This window comes from Erpetoichthys calabaricus, chromosome 8, assembly GCF_900747795.2.
Source record: "Erpetoichthys calabaricus chromosome 8, fErpCal1.3, whole genome shotgun sequence".
Taxonomy (NCBI): domain Eukaryota; kingdom Metazoa; phylum Chordata; class Cladistia; order Polypteriformes; family Polypteridae; genus Erpetoichthys; species Erpetoichthys calabaricus.
In genome coordinates this window covers 31,741,092-31,761,759 of record NC_041401.2, presented here as the reverse complement: position 1 = coordinate 31,761,759, position 20,668 = coordinate 31,741,092, and the positions used below count along the sequence as shown (strand labels likewise).

At 36.4% G+C, this 20,668-nt stretch overlaps 1 protein-coding gene across 1 annotated transcript in view; it reads right to left on the bottom strand.

Moving 5' to 3' along the window:
* The window catches only part of ly75 (lymphocyte antigen 75), a 168,952-nt gene that overhangs the window by 71,825 nt on the left and 76,459 nt on the right, over positions 1 to 20,668 (bottom strand). Inside the window, exons 5-8 of the mRNA XM_028806413.2 lie at positions 11,734 to 11,844; positions 6,725 to 6,862; positions 3,250 to 3,438; positions 2,446 to 2,603 (exon numbers count right to left, since the gene is read on the bottom strand). Coding sequence (XP_028662246.2) covers positions 2,446 to 2,603; positions 3,250 to 3,438; positions 6,725 to 6,862; positions 11,734 to 11,844 — 596 coding nt within the window. The remainder of the gene's footprint in view (positions 1 to 2,445; positions 2,604 to 3,249; positions 3,439 to 6,724; positions 6,863 to 11,733; positions 11,845 to 20,668) is intronic.

The following is a 20,668-nucleotide window of genomic DNA, read 5'->3' as shown; positions in this document are numbered from 1 at the left end:
CACTTCTGGTTTGGCCTTCCTCACTTTCTCTTCCCCTGTATTGTTATTCCCATCACTCTTTTGCCAACATATTCATTATCTCCCCTATGTTCATAAAACTTCAACTTACTTTCCTGTACTTTTAGATATCTCTCCCACTATAATGTACCTCTGATTACCTCATTTTTTTTCATTCTGTTCTTTATTGTAGCTCCACACACCCATCTCAACATTCACAATTCTGCCATATCGAACTTCTCCTGTGCTCACACTGTTTCTCCACTCCCTTGGTATTCTGTCCTACTCATAGATCTTGTACATCAGATCCCACAACACTTCCACACTTCTGCTGGTATTTCATCTGGTCCTGTTGCCTTTACATTTTTCATTCTTTACAGCAGCTCCTTTACTTTCTCCCTCGTTATTGTTGAACAACGCCCTTCATTTGGGACTCCATTACTAAATACTACCCTTGGGTTTTCTTCATTAAACAGCTTTTCAATGTACCTCTTCCTTCTATTCTTGATCATATCCTGCTTACTCAAGAACACACCTTGCTCAACTTTAAGTTGCTTTATCTGACTACCCTTTCCAGCCTTGTTCCTAGGCTTCTCTATTCCAAAAATCATTCTCTCTCCCTCTTTTGTCTCCAATTTTTCATATACCTCAAAAGCTTGTGGCTTGGCTCTTGTCACTGCCCTCTTTGCCTCCTTGTTTGTCTGCCTATACATTTTTCCATCTTCCTTCCTCCCTGACTGTTACCATGTCCCAAGGCAAGGAAATAGACTATAGAGTTTACATTTGTTCATGGATCTAGGAGACCCTTCTGGCCTGGTCACTGTATGTGTGGAAATCTTGCGTTGTGTATGACTATGTGTGTTTCTCCTCTGATACTCCTTTTTAATTACACATTTAAAGATTTTAAAAATAGTAGTTTTGAGTGTTGCTTTATTAAAATATTTAAACATGTATAAATTTGTATTTTTATGAATGTCTAAAGAGGTACTGCAGTGTGTGTAGTCCTGGGGTGGTATAATTTGTCCAGTGTGGGGCACTAGATGGCTGCCCAATTAACCTTCCAACTTTGTTAGCTGGAACACAATAATGGGGTCTGTTATTAATGATAATACAAAAGAGGTCCTCCAACTTGCAGGGAAAACAGGGGTTTGGGGCAGGACTGGTACTCTAGCCACTGTAAAAATCCTCACACTGTTCCATTCCATTCAAACTAGTGTGGAGCTGAGGTGTCACCCATTGCACAGCTGTGCTCGGGTCCTAATTTGGGCATGTCATGTGGTAGGTGTTGCAATGCGCTGTATCAGTGCATGCTCCCAACCGCTCTCTCCTCTCGTATTAATGATGATGCTTCTATTTTAAAAAGTTTTAAAAGCGTCAAGATTATTGTTAATATTATTAATTTTCACTGTTACTTCTAATCTTAGCAATTAGCATATATTGTTAAAAACCAAAATTAATGAGTTCACATCCAGATATAACAGATCAGTTTAAGACCATTCTTCTTATGATGTTGCTGTGACAGCTGGTATTATTAGACCAAGTTAACTATCCAACCCTTAGAACAAGACAGAATAGAGGATGACAGGCCCCCTTTAGACCATCATATGATTCCAGCACAATTATGAACATCAGCTCTTATAACACCATATTATAAAATGCACAGAGAGAGGCTAGTTTGTCTGTTATAGTCAGATGTGGACTACAGGTTTTTCAGAGGACTGCAGGTTCAAAGACGTTTATATTTTACAGGATCTGTGTAAACTGAAATTACTGTTCAGTTTTCAATTGGCCTTTCTTACACGACCTTTCCTTCAAGCACTAGAAAATTACCATATACATTTATATGTGTGTACTGATTATACTTACTACAATGTGATTTATATTGTTCAATTGTCAATCATGTATTTGAAAATCTGTGCCATGTATGTGTCATACACATTTAACAACAAAATCAAACCATTTTCTGCAGAAAAAGACTAAAGAAAGAGTGAATCTGAACTACTTTACAAGAATATTTGTTCCTTTCACAAAAACAATGTGTTAACAGAATGTGTAACCCTGAAGCTCTAACAGTAGAAAACACTGCTAATAATTTAAAAAGAAAATTGAGGATGAAAAATAGATTGCATTACTAATAATTTCAAAAGTTGTTTAAAAGTCATAAAGTAAAAGAATCATGGGTTTAATGTTTATCATCCATTCATTTTCATCTTAGCCTTTCCATGTTTTGCAAATATTAAAAAGTTAAAGGCTAAATCGATGGTACTTGTGAGAACTGGAAATACAGTATTACATGCCTCACATCTGGTAGGCTGGACATAAAATATACATCCAAGCTACACAGAAAAAAGAAACAATGTCTATTAAATTAGCTATTGTTTTAAAATCTATATTATGTGTTAAAAGACTCCACATGTGCAGTAATAGATATTGGTATACTGTACTTACCTCTCCTGAATATGACACACAGTTTGGAGTTTTGTTAAAAGGAACAGATGGCTCATTTGGTCCCCAGTATGTAAATGTTACAGGAGAATCATCACTCCATTCAAACTGTGCTAGAGACTTGGTGTTGGTTAATCCAGTCCACATGTCACTTTTTACATCTAAAGAAATCCGTTAATAATTAATTAGAAGAGCATTAAAAAACTCTAAAATGTATGGCTTTCATTTGAAAGAATTTGACCAAATTTGAATTCTCTGCATTACTGGAACTTGACTCAAATGAGGTAAGTAACATTGAGAGACCAGAGAAGGATGTCTAATTTTGACTTCACTCTGGCACACAAGTTTAAAGTCTCTATAGTAGTCATCATGCAGTGCTCTGAAGTCAATGAGCAATAATGTCAAGAGCTCTCCTAACTGAAACATTTAATGTAACCACTACCAAGTACCAACAGTTAGCATTTGACATCTGGTATAACTATATATGTGACTCTTTACTATGACAAGAAAAAATTTGTAGCTAATTGTGTCGGCTGTGTACCTCTTAAACACCTGAAATAATTAGTACTGTCTCAAATATTTTTTTTCAATTATCTTTAATGAAATATGCACATAGTTTTTTTCCCCCAAGGATTAGGCCTATACACTGTATATTATTTGCCTTTAAAACTTTAAAATAAAATGAACGATTAATGAACTGTAATCTGTAATGGTACTGTTATCATAATCTTCTTTCAGCTAATTGAACATATTTGTATATGTCAATGCATGTTTATATGCCCTCATATGTAGGGAGTTTATAAGCACCTTGATGAAGACTTGTGATAATCAATTCCACATCTGCTAAAGAGTGCACACTTAATAAATTTCCATTTCTATTCAAGCAGTCTCTCATTGCTTCATCTTTGGTTCCCAGACTCTCTGTCACATTGTAGCAAAATCCATTGTATACCATCCATCCATTGTTACAGGTGGTCTCTTTATACAGCCATTCATCTGAAACATACAAGGGTAAGATTAAAAATATTAAACATTTTTTAATGATTTCTCATTATATACAGAGGGAAAGTAGATGTTCTAAAATCAAGAATTAGATACTGTATAAACCTATTTATTTTTTTAGAACCAACTCAATTCAGTTTAGGGTCAATGTGCACTGGAACCTATTCCAGCAGCATCAAACACAAGGCAAGAAACAGCCCTGAATGGAGCACCAGTCTATCACATTGCATGCACACACACTACACATACACATACACCAATCATTATGTGAATTGAACTAAAAAGTCTTTAATCATCATAACAGATAGCTGTTGTATAATGCTTTTACTAAAGGCATTACAAATCAAAAGAAATCAAGCAATTTGATATATTTCTGGTGAATATAGAACGCACCAGAATAAAACAAAGCAGAGGGTTCTCACTGAAACTTCTTAGTGTGATGGACAGCACACATGCACTAGTTTCTCTATCGTAATGGGTTCCAATCTCTGACCTGGCTGGGAGGCCATGGCACTGAGTGAGCACAAAGAAGGGCAAGATATTTCCTGCCCTAGCCAAAAGACTGATAAAGCATGCCAATTTACAGGTGGGCACGTTGGCTTCCTGGCAGGGATGGACCAAAAATTCTTACCCAGCCAGTAGGCCAGCAGAATGGAAGGACAGGGGGAGACGTGGCAGGGCTACATACTCCCCCAACATTCTAGGTGGCAGCCTTCCTAAGCAATGCTACCTGAGCAGATAGCTGCAAGCCATGATGGGAACTGGAGTCCCATAGGGCAGCCATGCTGGCTTCCGTGGGTGCCACCAGGGGATGCTGCAGGAATATGTGATCCCTACTTTGTGGGATTTCCAATTGACCCAGAAGTGCTTCTAATGGGCTATGCCCTGGCATCAGAAGTACTCTTGGGTTCAAGATAAAAGGAACCGCTCGACCTTATCCATGCATGTTGAAGTCACACGTGGAAGATGGACAAAGCTCATCTGGGAGTTGTGGAGAAGAAGAAAGAATGAGTTATGTTGTGTTTTGACTACAAAGAAACCGTTAAGGTGTTTTGTTAAACAAAACCTTTCATTTGTACTCAGGTCATATGTCTGCGAGGTTGTGTCTGGAGTTTGGGATGCAGCAATGCCCCCTAGAGGTCACAAAAGACTTAGACCCAGAAAGTACAGTGGGGGTTTTGCTTCTCTATTATTTCTTTTGCAACTTTGTGTTGTCCCTTAGTATGATCCTCCTCATGTGTTACAAAAGAAAGCAAACACACACATTTTAACATTTTGAGTCTTGGGATTGTACTGTGAAGAGACATCAGGAAGGTGTTCACATGTGAAAATGTAAATGCTCAGAATTAGCACTTTTGGCCGACTGCCATTTTACCTTTATTAAATAAATAAATTATTTTATTGTTAATTATTGAATGCTGCTAACACTTGCCAGATGCCTCCTGTGTCTACTTATGTCATTGGCCCCAGCTTTGTAGGGCTAATGGTCCAAAGAATACTCTTATGGTTCACTTTGTAGGGCTTGCGCTAACTTTTCCTTGATAGGCTTATAACCAGAGCTTGATTGAGAATCGCCATGTACTCTTCCGCTTCCTGTCACTACAAAAAAATGCAGTGTAGCAAAATATAGTAGTTTTTTTTTGTGTCAGATGAAACCTGACAATGGCAGAATTAAATTACTTCTGCATGCTTTTGTTTCAATATTCAATATTTCAATATCAATATTCAATTTTTCAATTATTTAATATTTTCAATTACAATATTCAATATTTCAATATTTGTTTCAATAAGTTGAAAGAAAAGATGAGAAATTACTTATTTTTTAATAATGGACAAATATTATTAATTGATACAGAAGACAAAAAAACACGGTCACTTAAATTAAATTACTGGACAAAATCTATGACTCCAGTCTTTCTTTTTACCAAACATATTACATTATTTAGGTAGTATTATCCTACTAATCTAAAAAAATATTTTTACATGTTAAAACTATATGAATATTAGGACACTTTCTAAATATGGAGTAGAACTGGCTACTGCAATGTTATCCACAGGCTGTTCAAATGATTCTATCTACAAGTTTTGGTTATTTCAAAATACTGTTGCAGTCATTACTGCAACTACGACTACATAACACCTGTTCTTAAATCTTTAAACTGGTTTCCAGTTGTTTTCTTTTTACATATAGACCTTTATATGGTATATACTACTTACCAATACATACATAAACACCAGAACACACATTAAGATCTCAAGACTCAATGTCAAAGTTCCCAAGGATTAATAACACAACAGTGGGAGGTTGGGTTTTTAGCCATAGGCCCTCAAAGCTGTAGAATGATCTCATTGCTTATGTAAGATATGCTCTATTAGTATTTGCTATTACAGATGCAGCTAATCAAAATGGCCAAGTAATGTTTTATTATTTTTGCAGTGCAGTGCCTACAGCAGACTGATCACACTGTATCAGAAAGTTTCACTGAACTGACAGCACCAGCTCAATAAACCACCAGGTGGAGAAGTGACTGACTGAAACTGGCATGTAGTCGTAACTTTATAACTGTCTTAGTTGTGCTGATTTACCTTTTAAGCTTGTTTCTACATTTACTGTTGATTTTACCTTCCCTCTCTCTCAGTCCAAATGATCCACAGATGAAACTATCCTTTCAAGACACATCCTAACCCTGTGTTCAGGGTTCAATGGTAATCCCACATCAACGTTCTGCCTGTTGTAAGTACCTGGGTAAGTCAATAAAAGTGACAGGCACTCACATATTTAACAATTCAGATGAACCGCAAGTAATCCTTCCCTATATACCCAAGTGCCTTACTCTTCAAAGAGTATGCCAGTGCTCCTCTTTAGACCACTTTCATCTCCTAATCCCCAAAAGCCTTACTTAGACACATGCTACTGCATACGGACAGTTGTCCCTAGTAATACTGAACTTTGGCCAAATACACTGGAAAATGTATAGTTCCATACCAGTTAAAGATCTTATTTCTAAACCTAGATACCGGACCTTACTGTGATTTTATCTGGGTTTCACTTCTACACAATGAATATGTCACCCCATGACGGACTCAAAAAATTTGGCTGTGACTAAATAAGAAAGAAAGAAAGTGACTAAATAAGAAAGATTCAGAACAGAAATGTACTCAGTTTACTGCTGCAAATGTGACTTCCTCTCCATAAACTAGAAATGTTGCATTTTGATGCAGAAAGAACAGGTTAATTAAAAGGAGAAAGTTGGAAAACACTCATGCACACGTAACTTACTCTGGTCTGAGTTTGATATATTCACTTGCTTCCTGCATATATAAGGCAGCTTGGAATCACAAGAAATACTATTCCAGTAGCCTTCAAAATCCATTACACCACAGTCCTTTTCAATTAGAACTGAGGTTTCAGGAGTACCTAAGGAGAAAGGAATTATTTCTTCATTATTAGAGAATCAATGTAAGAAATATTTTATCAAAATTTGCTCTTCATTATAATATGATTTTCAAAAATCATTACAATGTATACTGATCAGGACATTAGGCAAACAATGTCCACTCATAGCATACTCGGCAACAAAGAAAATGAATGTCTTTTAGATCAAAGAATCCTTTCAGATATCTAACTTAATATTCAGAGTCAGTTGCTGCCCGCATATATGGATACACAGCTCTGTATTGAAATTTTCTTTACAATAGCTTTACTGTCTCTAGCTTGCAACAAAATATTATATTGTATTATACACTGAATTATTTAACACATACATAATTATTGTAAAGGGTAAAGTATTACATTAGTTAAAAATGATATGTGTCTGACTAGATTTGGGGGTTTTCTGCTACTGTATCATGTGAAACAAAACTTTTACTTGAACTCATTAAGTATTATGAATTTTTCATTTTACTCACATAGACGGGCTTTGGTTACTGCATTATATCTGGTACAATAGCAGCAAAAAAGGTAATTCAAGACTTTCTACAGTTGAAAACTGCCTGTCTGATGTGTATAGTTTAAATGATCTAGGTGTTCTTTGTTTTGATAGACATGTGATGATTGTAAATTTCCCATCATCTAGACTCAATCTCTAACAGGAAGAGTTACATCAGTTAAAAGATGCACAAAAATTTCTCATTTACTTCGTTCAAAAACAAATATTTTGCTAACTTCTTTTTTTTCAGTTACCCGACACAAATGAAAACCTGCACTTCTAAAATTTTATATTACACACTGATAATTTCATATTTAAAAGATGGATGGCACAGGGAAGATATGAATTTCTCTGCAGTGGTTTGTGTGAGTTCCTAAAGTGACTATCCTACTTGTTTTAATGAAGTTAAGTTCTGCAAGTAATGGGTGTCCAACATTAGAAGATATCATTTCCATTTTCTTAAACATGGCTCTCTGACACCACACCAAACCATCCATATCAGTTCAAATAATTTTGGTAGCATGTTTTGTAACCTCGAGCTTTTTAAATTTTGATTTTTTAGATCAGTAAACCAGGCAATGAGTCTAAAAATGATGACAGACTGTAATCATACTGTGATAAAATATAATGTCCCTATCCATTTAAATAGTCTGTGTTTACATAGGAGAAATAAGTACTGATTGCATTTAGGATAAAAATAGTTTTGTATTATTATTCCAGTATAGATTATTATCTAGGCAAGTTACTAAGTGTTTAAATATAGTCATTATTTCTACCTCTTCCACCAGAGCAATGAGGTGTTAAGTATACTGTATACCCTCTCTAAGCTGCGCAGGTTCATGGCCACACACTTTTTTCCAGGTGCTGTGCAGCTACTCACTGCCTTTCCTGCACAGCAGTTTGTAAGAACCATGTAGCTGTGACTCCCAAAACTCCAAGGGAGACTCCTTAGTGTTAACATACATACCTAGTTCTATCTCTTAAAGTGAACTTTTTGACATTCAGAGAAAGATTGTATTTATTTACCAATTTACCAAGCAGTTCATTTAACTTTCATCCTCCCCCAGATATGCTTCCAATCACAATAGTGACATCAGCATACTTGATAATGGAACAGTGGTCATTGTTCTGTCTCAGGGCATTAGTATTAGTATAACTGGAAGGTTGCTGTAAGGATAACAACCTTGGCATCAATGTCAAAAAAAGCTAAGGAAATGTCTGTGGACTTTCGGCAAACTGGTATTCCCCCTTCTCTCCCCATTTACATGAATTAAGTAATTGTCACCTGCTTTAAATACCTGGGGATATCTATTACATATGGCTTCTCTTTGAGCTACAACACGACCTGTCTGGTAAAGAAAGCCTGCCAACGCCTCTACTTCTTATAGGTCCCTCTACTCTGACCTCCTTTTACAATTGTGTGGTAGAGAGCATCCTCACCTCCTTTATTACGGTGTGGTACAGCAGCTGCTCAGTCACAGACAGTATAGCATTGCAACCAGCGGTTTGAGTCTGTACAGCAGATCACGGGCAGCAGCCTACCTAGTATCGAGGACATTTACACCAGCAGGCGCAAAAGTAAAGCACTCCCCATTATGGAAGATGTAACTCATCCTGTACATGGACTGTTTGGCCGCCTGCATCAGGCAGTACATTATGCAGCTTATGGGCCAGTACTACCAAGTTGAGGAACAGCTTCTTCTTGGATGCTATTAGACTAATGAATACACCATCACTAAATCTGACTGTACACTCTGTGTGACTTAGACTACACTTTGCCTTTTTTGTTCTAAGTAGTCTCATGTACTAAACTATTTGCTGCTACCTTTTTTACTTGCTGCTAATTACAGGGCATGAAGCAATAATATTTCTTTTAGCTATAGCTGTCTTACATTACTTATATATAAATGTTAAATTGTTTTCTATCTTATTGTGTTTATCTGTGATACCTTTACCACAAAGCTTTAGGGGTTAATGGGCTACTAATGGGGTTGTTTTTTATAATTAAGTTTTTTTATGGGGTTGTAGCTGTTTAATTATGGGAACCCGAGTACTGAATTTCATTTCTGCATATGCATGTAGGAATGGCAATAAAAGGTACTTGATCCTTATAGAGCATAAACAGTAAAGAAGACAGGACACAAACTTGAGGAATCCTGATATTTAAGAAAATGCCATGCACTTTGACTGTCTGTGAACAGTTTAAAAGAAAGTCATGAATCCATAATGTAAAAAAATGGGCTAACGTTAATACTGTTCTATTTCTCTCAGTGTATGAGAAAAGATGGCATTGAAGAAAAATACAAAAATAGTGCTGTGACATATGAACCAGGAGATGATATTAGATAACCAGCAGATCATTTTCTACACTACTGTTTGCACACTAATCAAACTGGTGGTTATCGTGAAAGAAATTTGCATGTGTCATTAAGAGAAAAGCCAAGCAAAATGATACCTTTTATTGGCTAACTAAAAAGATTACAATATGCAAGCTTTCTGTATTACATGTCACCTGAAGAAGGGGCCTGAGTTGCCTCGAAAGCTTGCATATTGTAATCTTTTTAGTTAGCCAATAAAAGGTGTCATTTTGCTTGGCTTTTCTCTACATTCATAATGGCTAACACGGTACAACACCCTAGTACATGTGTCATTAAAATATTTTTCACCAAATGTTCACAGCATTGCATTGGAATGGAAGTGAGCAGCACTAGCCTTTCCGAAAACCTTGGGAACTGGGGTAATGACTGACTGGTACTTAGGTACAATACCACACTGTAGGGACTAGTTAGAAAGCAAATGAAAAACTGGAGAGGCGTTAACTTGAAACATGACTTCCGAAGTCATCCTGATATGCTATCTGGCTCCACTGACCTGTTCATTTTGACCTGACACACAGATTATCCACTTCAGTTATACTGAACAATATCCCACCGCTATTTCTTTTATTTTTACAAAGCATTAAGGAAACTGAAATCACTGCTTTCAGATCAGTTAAGAACTTGTACAGTTTGTGTTTCCCTAAAGTATTAATATTCATGTATGAATGTTAGAGAGGCACTACTAGTTTCAATTTACATAAACTGAAATTACCAATCGTATGTTTGAATGAGCCAGATGATTTGGTTTCCAGTTTTTCAATAGTTTCAAAAATTGTTTCCAACTTCAAAATCAGCATGCAACAGTAGATAAACTACTGTAACAAAGACTTGATTAAAGACACTATAGACAAAGTCCAACAGTGAGTAGTTCATTATTCAAAGTGCAGAATTATTATAACACCATCTTTTAATAAATGTTTAAGGAGATTCTGCCACCCAACTTCTTTCCAGAAGCTGATTTCCCGTCTTGTGTTTCACAGACAAATCCATCTATTTCATTATCTTTGTCCAAGTTGGTATTCTTAATCAGAGTCTTACTACAATACATTACACAGCTTTCACAGTACTCATGGAGATATCATGTAGGTGTTCTCAACTCATTCAGTTTATTCTGTAAGGACTGTTCATTACACATAATGATCTTTGGCAATGGTGGTTTAAACTGCTCCATCTCATTCACCATCCACCTCTCTTTCCTCACTTTCAGGGGTTTTGTCCTTTTAATTTGTTCAGAATGGTAGCAGTGCATGGTACATTGCTGGTAGCTACACCCATTGATAGCAGCATGTCCTACCTGTAGATGAACAGTGCCGGCCACCCACCTAAGATTTCCTGCTCAGGTAGTGCATAAGTGTCCAAGTGAATGAAATAGGCAATAACAGTCAAAATCAGGAAGCTTTCAAAATATTGTTAAGCATTTTATAAAAAGAAACGTCTGACTAACTGACCGACTGGTAATAGAAAATAAAAATAAAAACACGCATATAAACAGAGAGAGAAGTACTGTAAGGTTTAAACAGTGTGACAATTGGTAGATTTAGGAAAACAGAAGAGTAGAACTGGTGCAACACCTTACATTGACATTTTAATCAATCTTATGAATGTTTCCCCTTTACAAGTTAGGGAGGGTACATGATACAGTATATACCCAATTTGTCATATCTATTAAATACAAAATTCATCATTCAAAAGATTTAGAAAGAAGCACAATATCCACTGACTGTCCTTTTATTCTATGTGTTATTATCCTGACATGGCAAATATAAAATGTATGTAGTTTCTTAATGAGACAGAGAAGAAAAAAGTTGGGAGAACAAAACACAATGTTTATTTTATAAATTTGCAGTTGTGGTCAATTTATGTAATTAGTAACTATGAAATGTTTTACCAAGTTGCATAATAACTTTGTGAAATTGCTCCAGGTGAACATAAAGGCTAAAATCTACCACTTTAATGTTGTAAAAAAGAGTAGCTGATGTTACCTTCTTTCCAGTTTACAAAGGCAAGGGGAGTACTGTCTGACCACTGCCATCCACCAGAGCCATCAAGCTGATTCAAACCAATCCAAGTTATCTCAGTAAAGTCATCCTGTCCTAAAGATGAAGGAAGAAGTAAAGTCCATTAGTAGTCCAAATATATAATTAAACACGTTCCTGCAAAATTGTACATTAAATTTTGTTTGGTAATAATGAATGCTTTAATCATTTTACATGCTGAAAGGAATGTTTTTATAGTCATTGAGCTGAAGGCTCATGTTCCAGCAGAAGTTCCTGGGGTCAGAATAATCTACAGCAATTGCCATCAAAGACATAACTCTGCTTTGAGAGAAGTGACTGCTCAGTAAATGGCACAGTGTGAACTGGAGGTGACAGGCAGTATGTGATGGCTAAACATTGCAGGTGACCTCCACTGAAAGACTTGCTTATTCAAATCACATTTGTTATGCTGCTATATACAATCAAAAACAAAGTATTTGGTGAAGGCCACCAGTTAGTAAATTAGACACAGTATGCACAGGAGTACTATGAATCTGCAGCCAGGTTCACGTAATAAAAAAGAATTAAGGAAAAAAATGGTGCTGCGATCACTCTTGCAGTGATGAACATACACTGGGCATTTTTTAATCAGATCTTTGGAACAGGGCAGCTGTGGATCTGTTAGTTTAGAATCACTTTAAATGAATAAATCACTTTATTTAAAGCCTTTCTAGATCTTTAAGACAAGAAAAGACTGATCTCCACAGTAGGCCAATGTAATGTAGGATAAAACAATCTCTGCAAGTGTCTGTTAACAAATTTAACAATGCAATAAACCACCAGGCTAATATGAAGCTAGTAGTATCACTAGTCACCAGCAGACAGAGAGCACCACAGTGCTAGTAAAAGAGGTCCTGCACTTTCCAATCTGAAAAGGCAAAGTTCAGTCCAGATAAAAGCTATCCAATCCCATCCACCTAATTCTTCCAAAATAACATCAAGTGTAGTTTTAAAGATCCTTAAAGTCCTACTGTCTGCCACACTACTTGTTAACTTATTTCGTGTGTCTATGGTTAGCTGTGTGAAGAAAAACATCCTCATGTTTGTGTAAAATTTACCCTTAAGAGGTTTCCATCTGTGTCCCTGTGCTCTTGTTGAACTCATTTTTAAAATAACAGTCTCGATCCACTATACTATTTACCTTCATAATTTTAAACACTTCAGTCATTTCACCTCTCAACCTCCTTTTGCTTAAACTAAAAAGGCGCACCTCTTTTAATCTTTCCTCATAACTCATCCCCAGCAGCCCTGGAATCAGCCTAGTCCCTCTTCTCTGGATATTTTCTAGCACTTCTATGTCTTTTTTGTTTCCTGAAGATCAAAACTGTAAACAGTAAGCTAGATGAAGCCTCACTAGTACATTATAAAGCTTGAGCATAACCTCCTTTGACTTGTAGTCTATACGTCATACTGAATAACCTAACATTCTGTTAGCCTTCTTAATGGCTTCTGAACACTATACGGAAGATGATACTGACAATTGCACTACAACTCCTTAATCCTTCTCAAGTGTACTTTCAATTTTCAGACCTCCAATTGTGCATTCAAATCCAACATTTTTACTTCCTACATGTAGTACTTTACATTTACTTATACTAAATTTCAGCTGCCACAAATCTGCTCAAGTCTGTATGCCATCTAAGTCCCTCTCTAATGATTCAATAGATTCTATATTATCTCGTATTGCAACTATCCTGGTATCCTCTGCATACTTAGCCTGCTTGTTATTTTTATTCCTATCCAAATCATTTATATATATTAAAATAGCAGCAGTAACAGCACTGACCTTGAGGGATACCACTCTTAACATCACCAATTTCAGATCAGGTTCCTTGCACCATAATCCTCTGCTTGTAGTGTTTAAGCCAATTGTGTACCCATTTACAAACTACACCCTGAACTCCCACTTCTTTTTAGTTTGATACCAAACCTCTGATGTGATACCTTATCAAAGTCAAGACAGATAATATATGCATCACTCTGATCATATCCTTTTGTTACTTTCTCAGAGAATTCCAGTATGTTAGTAAAACATGACCTCCTTTGTCTGAACCCATGCTGACTGTTCAGTAAAACTCCTGTTCTTGCCATGTGTTCCTCAGACTTTTCTTTAATTATTCCTTCCATTAATTTAAATGCGACACACACTAAGCTTACTGTTCTATAGTTATTTGGATAAGCCTGGTCACCCTTTTTATATAATAGAATAACACTGAGCATTTTGTAGTTCTTTGGAATTTTCCCAGGGTACAGTGACTTTCTAAAAATATGCATCAAGGGTTTGTTGATTTATTTATTTACTTATAAATACCTTTCACAGATAGAGTGCTGTACACCATGGAAAACAATTAATACATACAGTTACAAACAATAAAAAATAAAATTAAACTAACATTTCAACAAAGGAGCATAAATGGGAAGAGCCAAAAACGGCACCCCATATGGCAACATAAAAAGGCCCTGGTTAGATGACCTAAGTCCGCGATTTGTAGTATAATGTTGTAAAAAATCTGAAATATATGTGATGTTTGACCATGCATTACTCTACAGATGATTACTAAAATTTCAAAACGGATTCTAAATTCCACTGGAAGCCAACAAAGCGAAATAATGCGAGACCACTTGCTGGAGCTGGCTAACAATCTAGCAGGAGCATTCTGAATAGACTAAAAATGCTGCAGTGATGTCTTCTTTAAATATGTAAATAAAGAATTACAATAATAAAGACGTGAAAAAAATAAAAGCATGCATTAACATCTCCATCTGAGCCTTTGATACTATTGTTCTTAGCTTTGATATAATCTTCAGATGATAAAGACAAGAGCGTGATAAGGACCTAACATGAGCATCAAGATTTAAAGACTGGTCAAACATAACACTCGGGTTCCAGACACAAGATTTAAAGTTGGGTGGGACAGATCATAATCTGAGACTGATCTCTGAGTGCAGATTTAATGGGGCAATAATTAAAACCTCAGTATTTTTAGAATTGAGCTGTAAAAAATTAACAGCTAGCTATTTATTTATTTCACTCAGGCATTCAACCAGGGCAGATAACTTATGGAGGTGTTGTGGTTAAAAGTGTGTGAAAGCTGAATATCGTCAGCATAAATACGATATGAAATATTGTTAAAAGAACATAAAATTCGAGGTAAAACAAATATGTGCAAGGAAAATAACATTGGCCCAAGAAAAGATCCCTGCGGCACTCCACATGACAAGGATGATTGGGTGACCCACGCTAACTGAGAAACTCCTTTCTGTCAAATAATAAGTAAACCAGTCTTAGGCAGCCCCAGAGATACCCACATAATGTATTAACCTATTAATTAGAAGTGTATAGTCTACAGTATCAAATGCTGCACTATGATTGTAAAGTACATACTTGCTAACCTCCTTAAGACCTCCAGGATAAATATTATCTGGTCCTTGTGATTTGTTTGATTTCAGCCAATTTAATCTAAGCAGTACTTCTACCTCTACAATTTCCAAATCAGTCAATATCACCTTAGTAGTCCTTTATACTGCAGGGAGGTTATCAACTTCCTGACATGTGAAGACTTAAGAAAAAATGCAAGTTTAGAGCATTTGCTGTTTCACTGTCTAAAACAGGGATCGGCAAACTATGGCCCGCAGGCCAAATGTGGCCGTTGGCATGTTTTAGATTGGCCTGGAACAGTCTGTAGAAGTCATAATTAATATTTAGATTTAAAAAAAAAAAAATCACATTTCCAATATTTACATTAAAATAAAACGTTCGTATATAAATCCAAAGCATCTTTCTGGACCTCCCACTGTGGTGTTTTTTGATACTTTAATGATGGTTTTAAGTTCATGTATTCCTACTTTTTGAATTAAACTGTTTTTTATGTGTTAATGACGCTTTTAAGTACATGCATTTCTGGTTGGAATAAGCACGTATTTCTTTGTTAGCCAATCTGAGACAAAGTCTGTTACGGATTTAAAATAAGGTGTTTCATAATTGAAAGTGCAACTGATAGCAAGAAGCAGTAATCATGTATAAGAAATGGAAAACTGACACAGAGTGTCGAAAGTTTAATGATAAATGGTCAGAGGATCACTAATGTTCACCATAGAAAGAAAAAGTTATTTGTCTTACACGTCAAGAAACGATCACAGAATATAATATCAGCAGACATTACCACAGCAAACATCAGAACAAGTTTTCACAAAACATAGGAGATCAAAGGAAAGTAATGTTACGGTAGTTAAAGAAGTCACTGAAGGGACAGCAAAATCTTTTCCAAAGGAAATTCTTAGAAAACATATCAGCCATGAGAACAAGTTACCGAATATCACAACTTATTGCAGCACTGCGGAAACCGTTCACAGAGGGCAAATTTGTCAAACAGTGCATGCAAGAGTTGGTGGATGAAATATGTCCCGAGAAATGCAATGTCTTTCAGAGTGTCAATTTATCGGCCCAAACTATAACAAAATGAGTGGAGGGTTTGGGTGAGAAGCTCTTCCAGCAATTAAAATGCATTCTCCAAAACTCTGTTTCTTATTCAGTGGTTATGGATGAAAGCACTAATATTTCCAATACGGCACAGTTACTTGTGTTTATTCACAGTGTTGACGAATTCTTCACAATCACAGAAGAGCTCAAGCAAATGCATAGTTTGACAGGAAAAGAACAATTTCTATGTTTGAGCAAAATTCTCAAACAGCTTAATTTAAAGTGGGAAAATCTCAAATGTGTTACGATGGATAGAACAAAAACATGACTGGAAAGACATAAGGACTGCTGGGCCGAATCAACAGGCAGTTTGAATCACTAGGCAATGAAAAGCCAGTTGGTTTGCACTGCATCATTCATCAGCAGACACTCAGTGGAAATGGTTCTTGGCTTTAAAGAGGTAAAGAATGTTGTAGTATCATCTGTAAACTTCATCCGATCACCTGCACTTAATCGCAGACAGCTTCAGCATTTTTAGGATGAAACTGAGGCAAGTTATTCTGATATCACTTACCACACTTAAGTCAGGTGGCTCAGTCGAGATAGGGTGTTTAAAATTTTTTTGACTTGCATAATGAGACTGACACATTCATGAAAGGAAAAGGGAGACCCTGACAGAACTGTCTTGATGGTACATGGATCTGGAAGCTTGCTTTTCTCATTGATCTCACACAGTACATAAATAACCTGAATAACAGACTGTAAGGCAAAAGGGAACTTGTTTATGATTTGTATAGTTATGTGAAGGGTTTTCAAATGAGTTTATCATTGTTAAGTACACAATTATCACATGGCATGCTTGACCAGATTTGTAACAGATTTCAAGACTTTCTGGGTCTTGCAAAGGACATTTGACTTTTTCAGAACTTGTCTGGTGTTAATGTGGATTTACCACCTTCATCCCTTCAAATGGAACTCTTTAACCTCTGGAGCAACTGTACTCTTCAGTGCTCATAGGGAAGGTGATCTTGTTGGATTCTACAAACAAATATCAAGTGACATATTTACAGCTTTGAAAACTATGGCTCTTGGTTTCATTACCATGATGGGAGCACATATACATGTGAACAGACTAATTCATGGATAAGAAATGCCAAGTCAAGATTCAGATCCAGACATTTTGATGATCATTTACATGCTTCTGTATGGATTGCTGTTTCAAAATTAAGACCAGACATTGACCACTTAGTTGGCGAAAAGCAAGCACATACATCTCATAAAGGATAGGAAAGATCCTTCAATGGCTGCCCTCCAAGGTGGGGGTATATTTTTTTATTGGCCCAAAGCTTAAAAAGTTTGCTGACACCCTGATCTAAAATGATGAAAGAATCTTTTTGGGTCACCTTTCATCTTATCTGCAATATTCCTCTCTAACCACTTTTTAACTTGGGCTATTAGTACCAGTAGGGTTTTGGTTTTGTTATAATTACTTTGCCTTCTGTACACATTTGTGGCCTTCTGGACACTAATCAGGGTGTAAGAATACCATGAGAATACTTTTTCTAAAAAATGAGAGTGGTTCAGCAGGACAGGTGGCTTATGGCTAACTGAGATAAACTATGAACTTGTGCTTTGCTGGCAGTGAGCCTTTTAACAAACTAATGTATCACGCACAACACACAAATCACTTGTATTTTGTCATTATGGAATAAATACTGCCTGTCACTTGCAGAAAGTATGCCATAGCAGCACAGGTACATTGTGAAAAGTACAGATTGAAAAAGGGAAAGGTAAAGAAGGGTTAGTTATTATTATTGCAATAATAGTATCATATTTTCTTTTGTATGATCTTGTTTTCTACCATATCTCACACAACTGACATTTTAGTATGTAATCCTTAATTAACCCCTTGAGCTGCATATGTAACAAATGAAGGGATATATTCAATTACATGGGAATAATTCTGAAAAAATGTTTACTGTTAGTGTATTGAATAAAATAATAATAGTATTCCAATATATAAGGAAAGTAAAAACAATAGTACTTTGTGCATCTATTTTGTTGTCATTACTTCTAAGACTCCCTATCAGTATCTGACAAAATACTTTCACTCAATGTCTTTACCTGGAAATTGAGGAAAATTTCTAGTACATCATGGTTTCAAGGCTATATTCCTTCTTCCACAGATTTGATGTGTGTAAACATGCTGTATATACTCCAGTCAGCCACAACATTAAAACTACCTGCCCAATACTGTGTAGGTTCCTCTCGTGCTGCCAAAACAGCTCTGACCCGTGGAGGCATGGAATCCACAAGAACTGTGGAAGTGTTCTATGGTAACTGGCACCAAGATATTAGTAGCAGATCCTTTAACTACTGTAACTTGCAAGGGCAAGGTAACCTTCATGGATCCATTTTTTTTCAGCACATACCACAGATGCACAACTGGATTGGGATCTGAGGAATTTGGAAGCCAAGTGAACATCTTCAGTTCTGTGTTAAGTTCCTCAAATGATTCCTGAACATTTTTTCTTTAATGTGGCATTGTGCATTATCCTGCTGAAAGAGGCCACTGCTATTAGGAAATACTTTTGCTATGAATGGGTATATGTGGTCCAAAAACAATCTTTAGGTAAGTGGTATGTGTCAAAGTAACATCAATATGAATGTCAGCATTCAAGGTTTCTCAGAAGGACATTACCCAGAGCATCACACTGTCTCTGCTAGTTTGCCTTCTTCTAATAGAGCATCCTACTGCCATCTCTTCAGCAATAAAACAAGGTACATCCAACCTGGCTATCCACATGATTTAAAAGAAAAATGAATTCATAAGGCCAGCTCACCCTTTTCCACTTCTCCATGGTCTAGTATTGACACTCATATGCCAATTGTAGTTGCTTTTGAAATTAGACAGCGGTCAGCAAGGGCACTCTTACTGGCCTGTGCCTACTCAGCTCCATACACAGCAAGATGTGATGCACAGCTGGTCGTGACACCTTTCTTTCATGGCCAGTACTACGTTTCTCATCAATTTGGGCTATGTTGCAATGGGCAGCTCCTCTGGGGATCAAATTAGACAGGATAGCCTTTGCTTCCTATACGCATCAGTGACCACTGGGCACCCATGACCCTGTCACTAGTTCACCAGTTGTCCTTAGACCACTTTTGGTAGGAATGCATACAGGGAACACCCCTCAAGATCTGCTGTTTTGGAGATCTGACTCAGTTGTCTAGCCACCACTATTTGGCCCTCGTCAAAGTTGCTCAGATCCTTAAGCTTGCCTATTTTCCTGACTCCAACACATCACCTTCAAGAACTGATTATTCACTTGCTACCTAATATATCCCAGCCCTTTACAGGTATCATTGTGAAAAGATAATCAATGTTATTAAACCTCACCTATTAGTGATTTTCAAATTGTGGGTGATCAGTGTATAAGTAATGTATCTATTATATACTGTATAATGTGTGTGTGTGCACAATAAATCAGATTTTTTTTTTCTTTTAATGATGCCTGAAGGCATGTCCTGTACATTCATTGTGCATTTGGGCCTTATCTTTTTCTGCTGTACATTAATTATACAAAACCTGCTCCCAAGTGTTCTTATTATATTAATGGATGTCCATAGGCTGATTTCGTAAGTGATTTAGGAAATTAACCTGTCACACACATCGTTTGGCTGCAGGAGGAAACTCATCCAGACATGGGGTGGGCAAGTGAAGACTCCACACAGACAACAGCTTGGGACAGGTTTCATACATGCAGGAGGTGAAAAAATTGTAAACCCCTACCTTACTCAGCCATTAAACCAGTTACAATGTGCATCATACGTGGCAAAACAATTAACAAATCCTTAATGAATAGATTATAGAGGTCATCTTTACACAAACAAAAGAAACTTAGTTTAGTTCTCAGGTAATAAGTTGCACATAATGATAAGATTAACAGAATTTCAAGAGACACTGAAAAGAAAGACTAGATGCCATTAGTGCTGGGAGTTTGCAACTGTTAGATCAAGTGAGGAAACAAACATTATAGGAGTGTTACTGATTTTTCTTTTCTAAAGGCAGAACTGAGGACAAGCAACAGGCAAACAATCCTGTTTGGGAAGTCAAAAAAAGTAAAATAATAACAACAGTTATTTGTGTTAAGACATGCTTATTTTCTACATTCACATTTTACAAAAATATATATTCCTTATTAATCTAGGCCACATTTTTGCTTTCGTGCAAACTACAATGCATACTGAGAAGGAATTTTTACAAATCCTTATCAGCAACAAAAAGAAAAAACTGAAATAAACAGAAATGTGGAATACAAACCAAACCAGAATCCTAAACCCCAATATATAATACTATGTCATGGATAGTGATAAAGCATGGAAAAACACATTTACCGAATATTTAAAGATAAAACTGCAATCTGCAAATGGTGTGGGGAACCTTTTCAGTTTAACCTT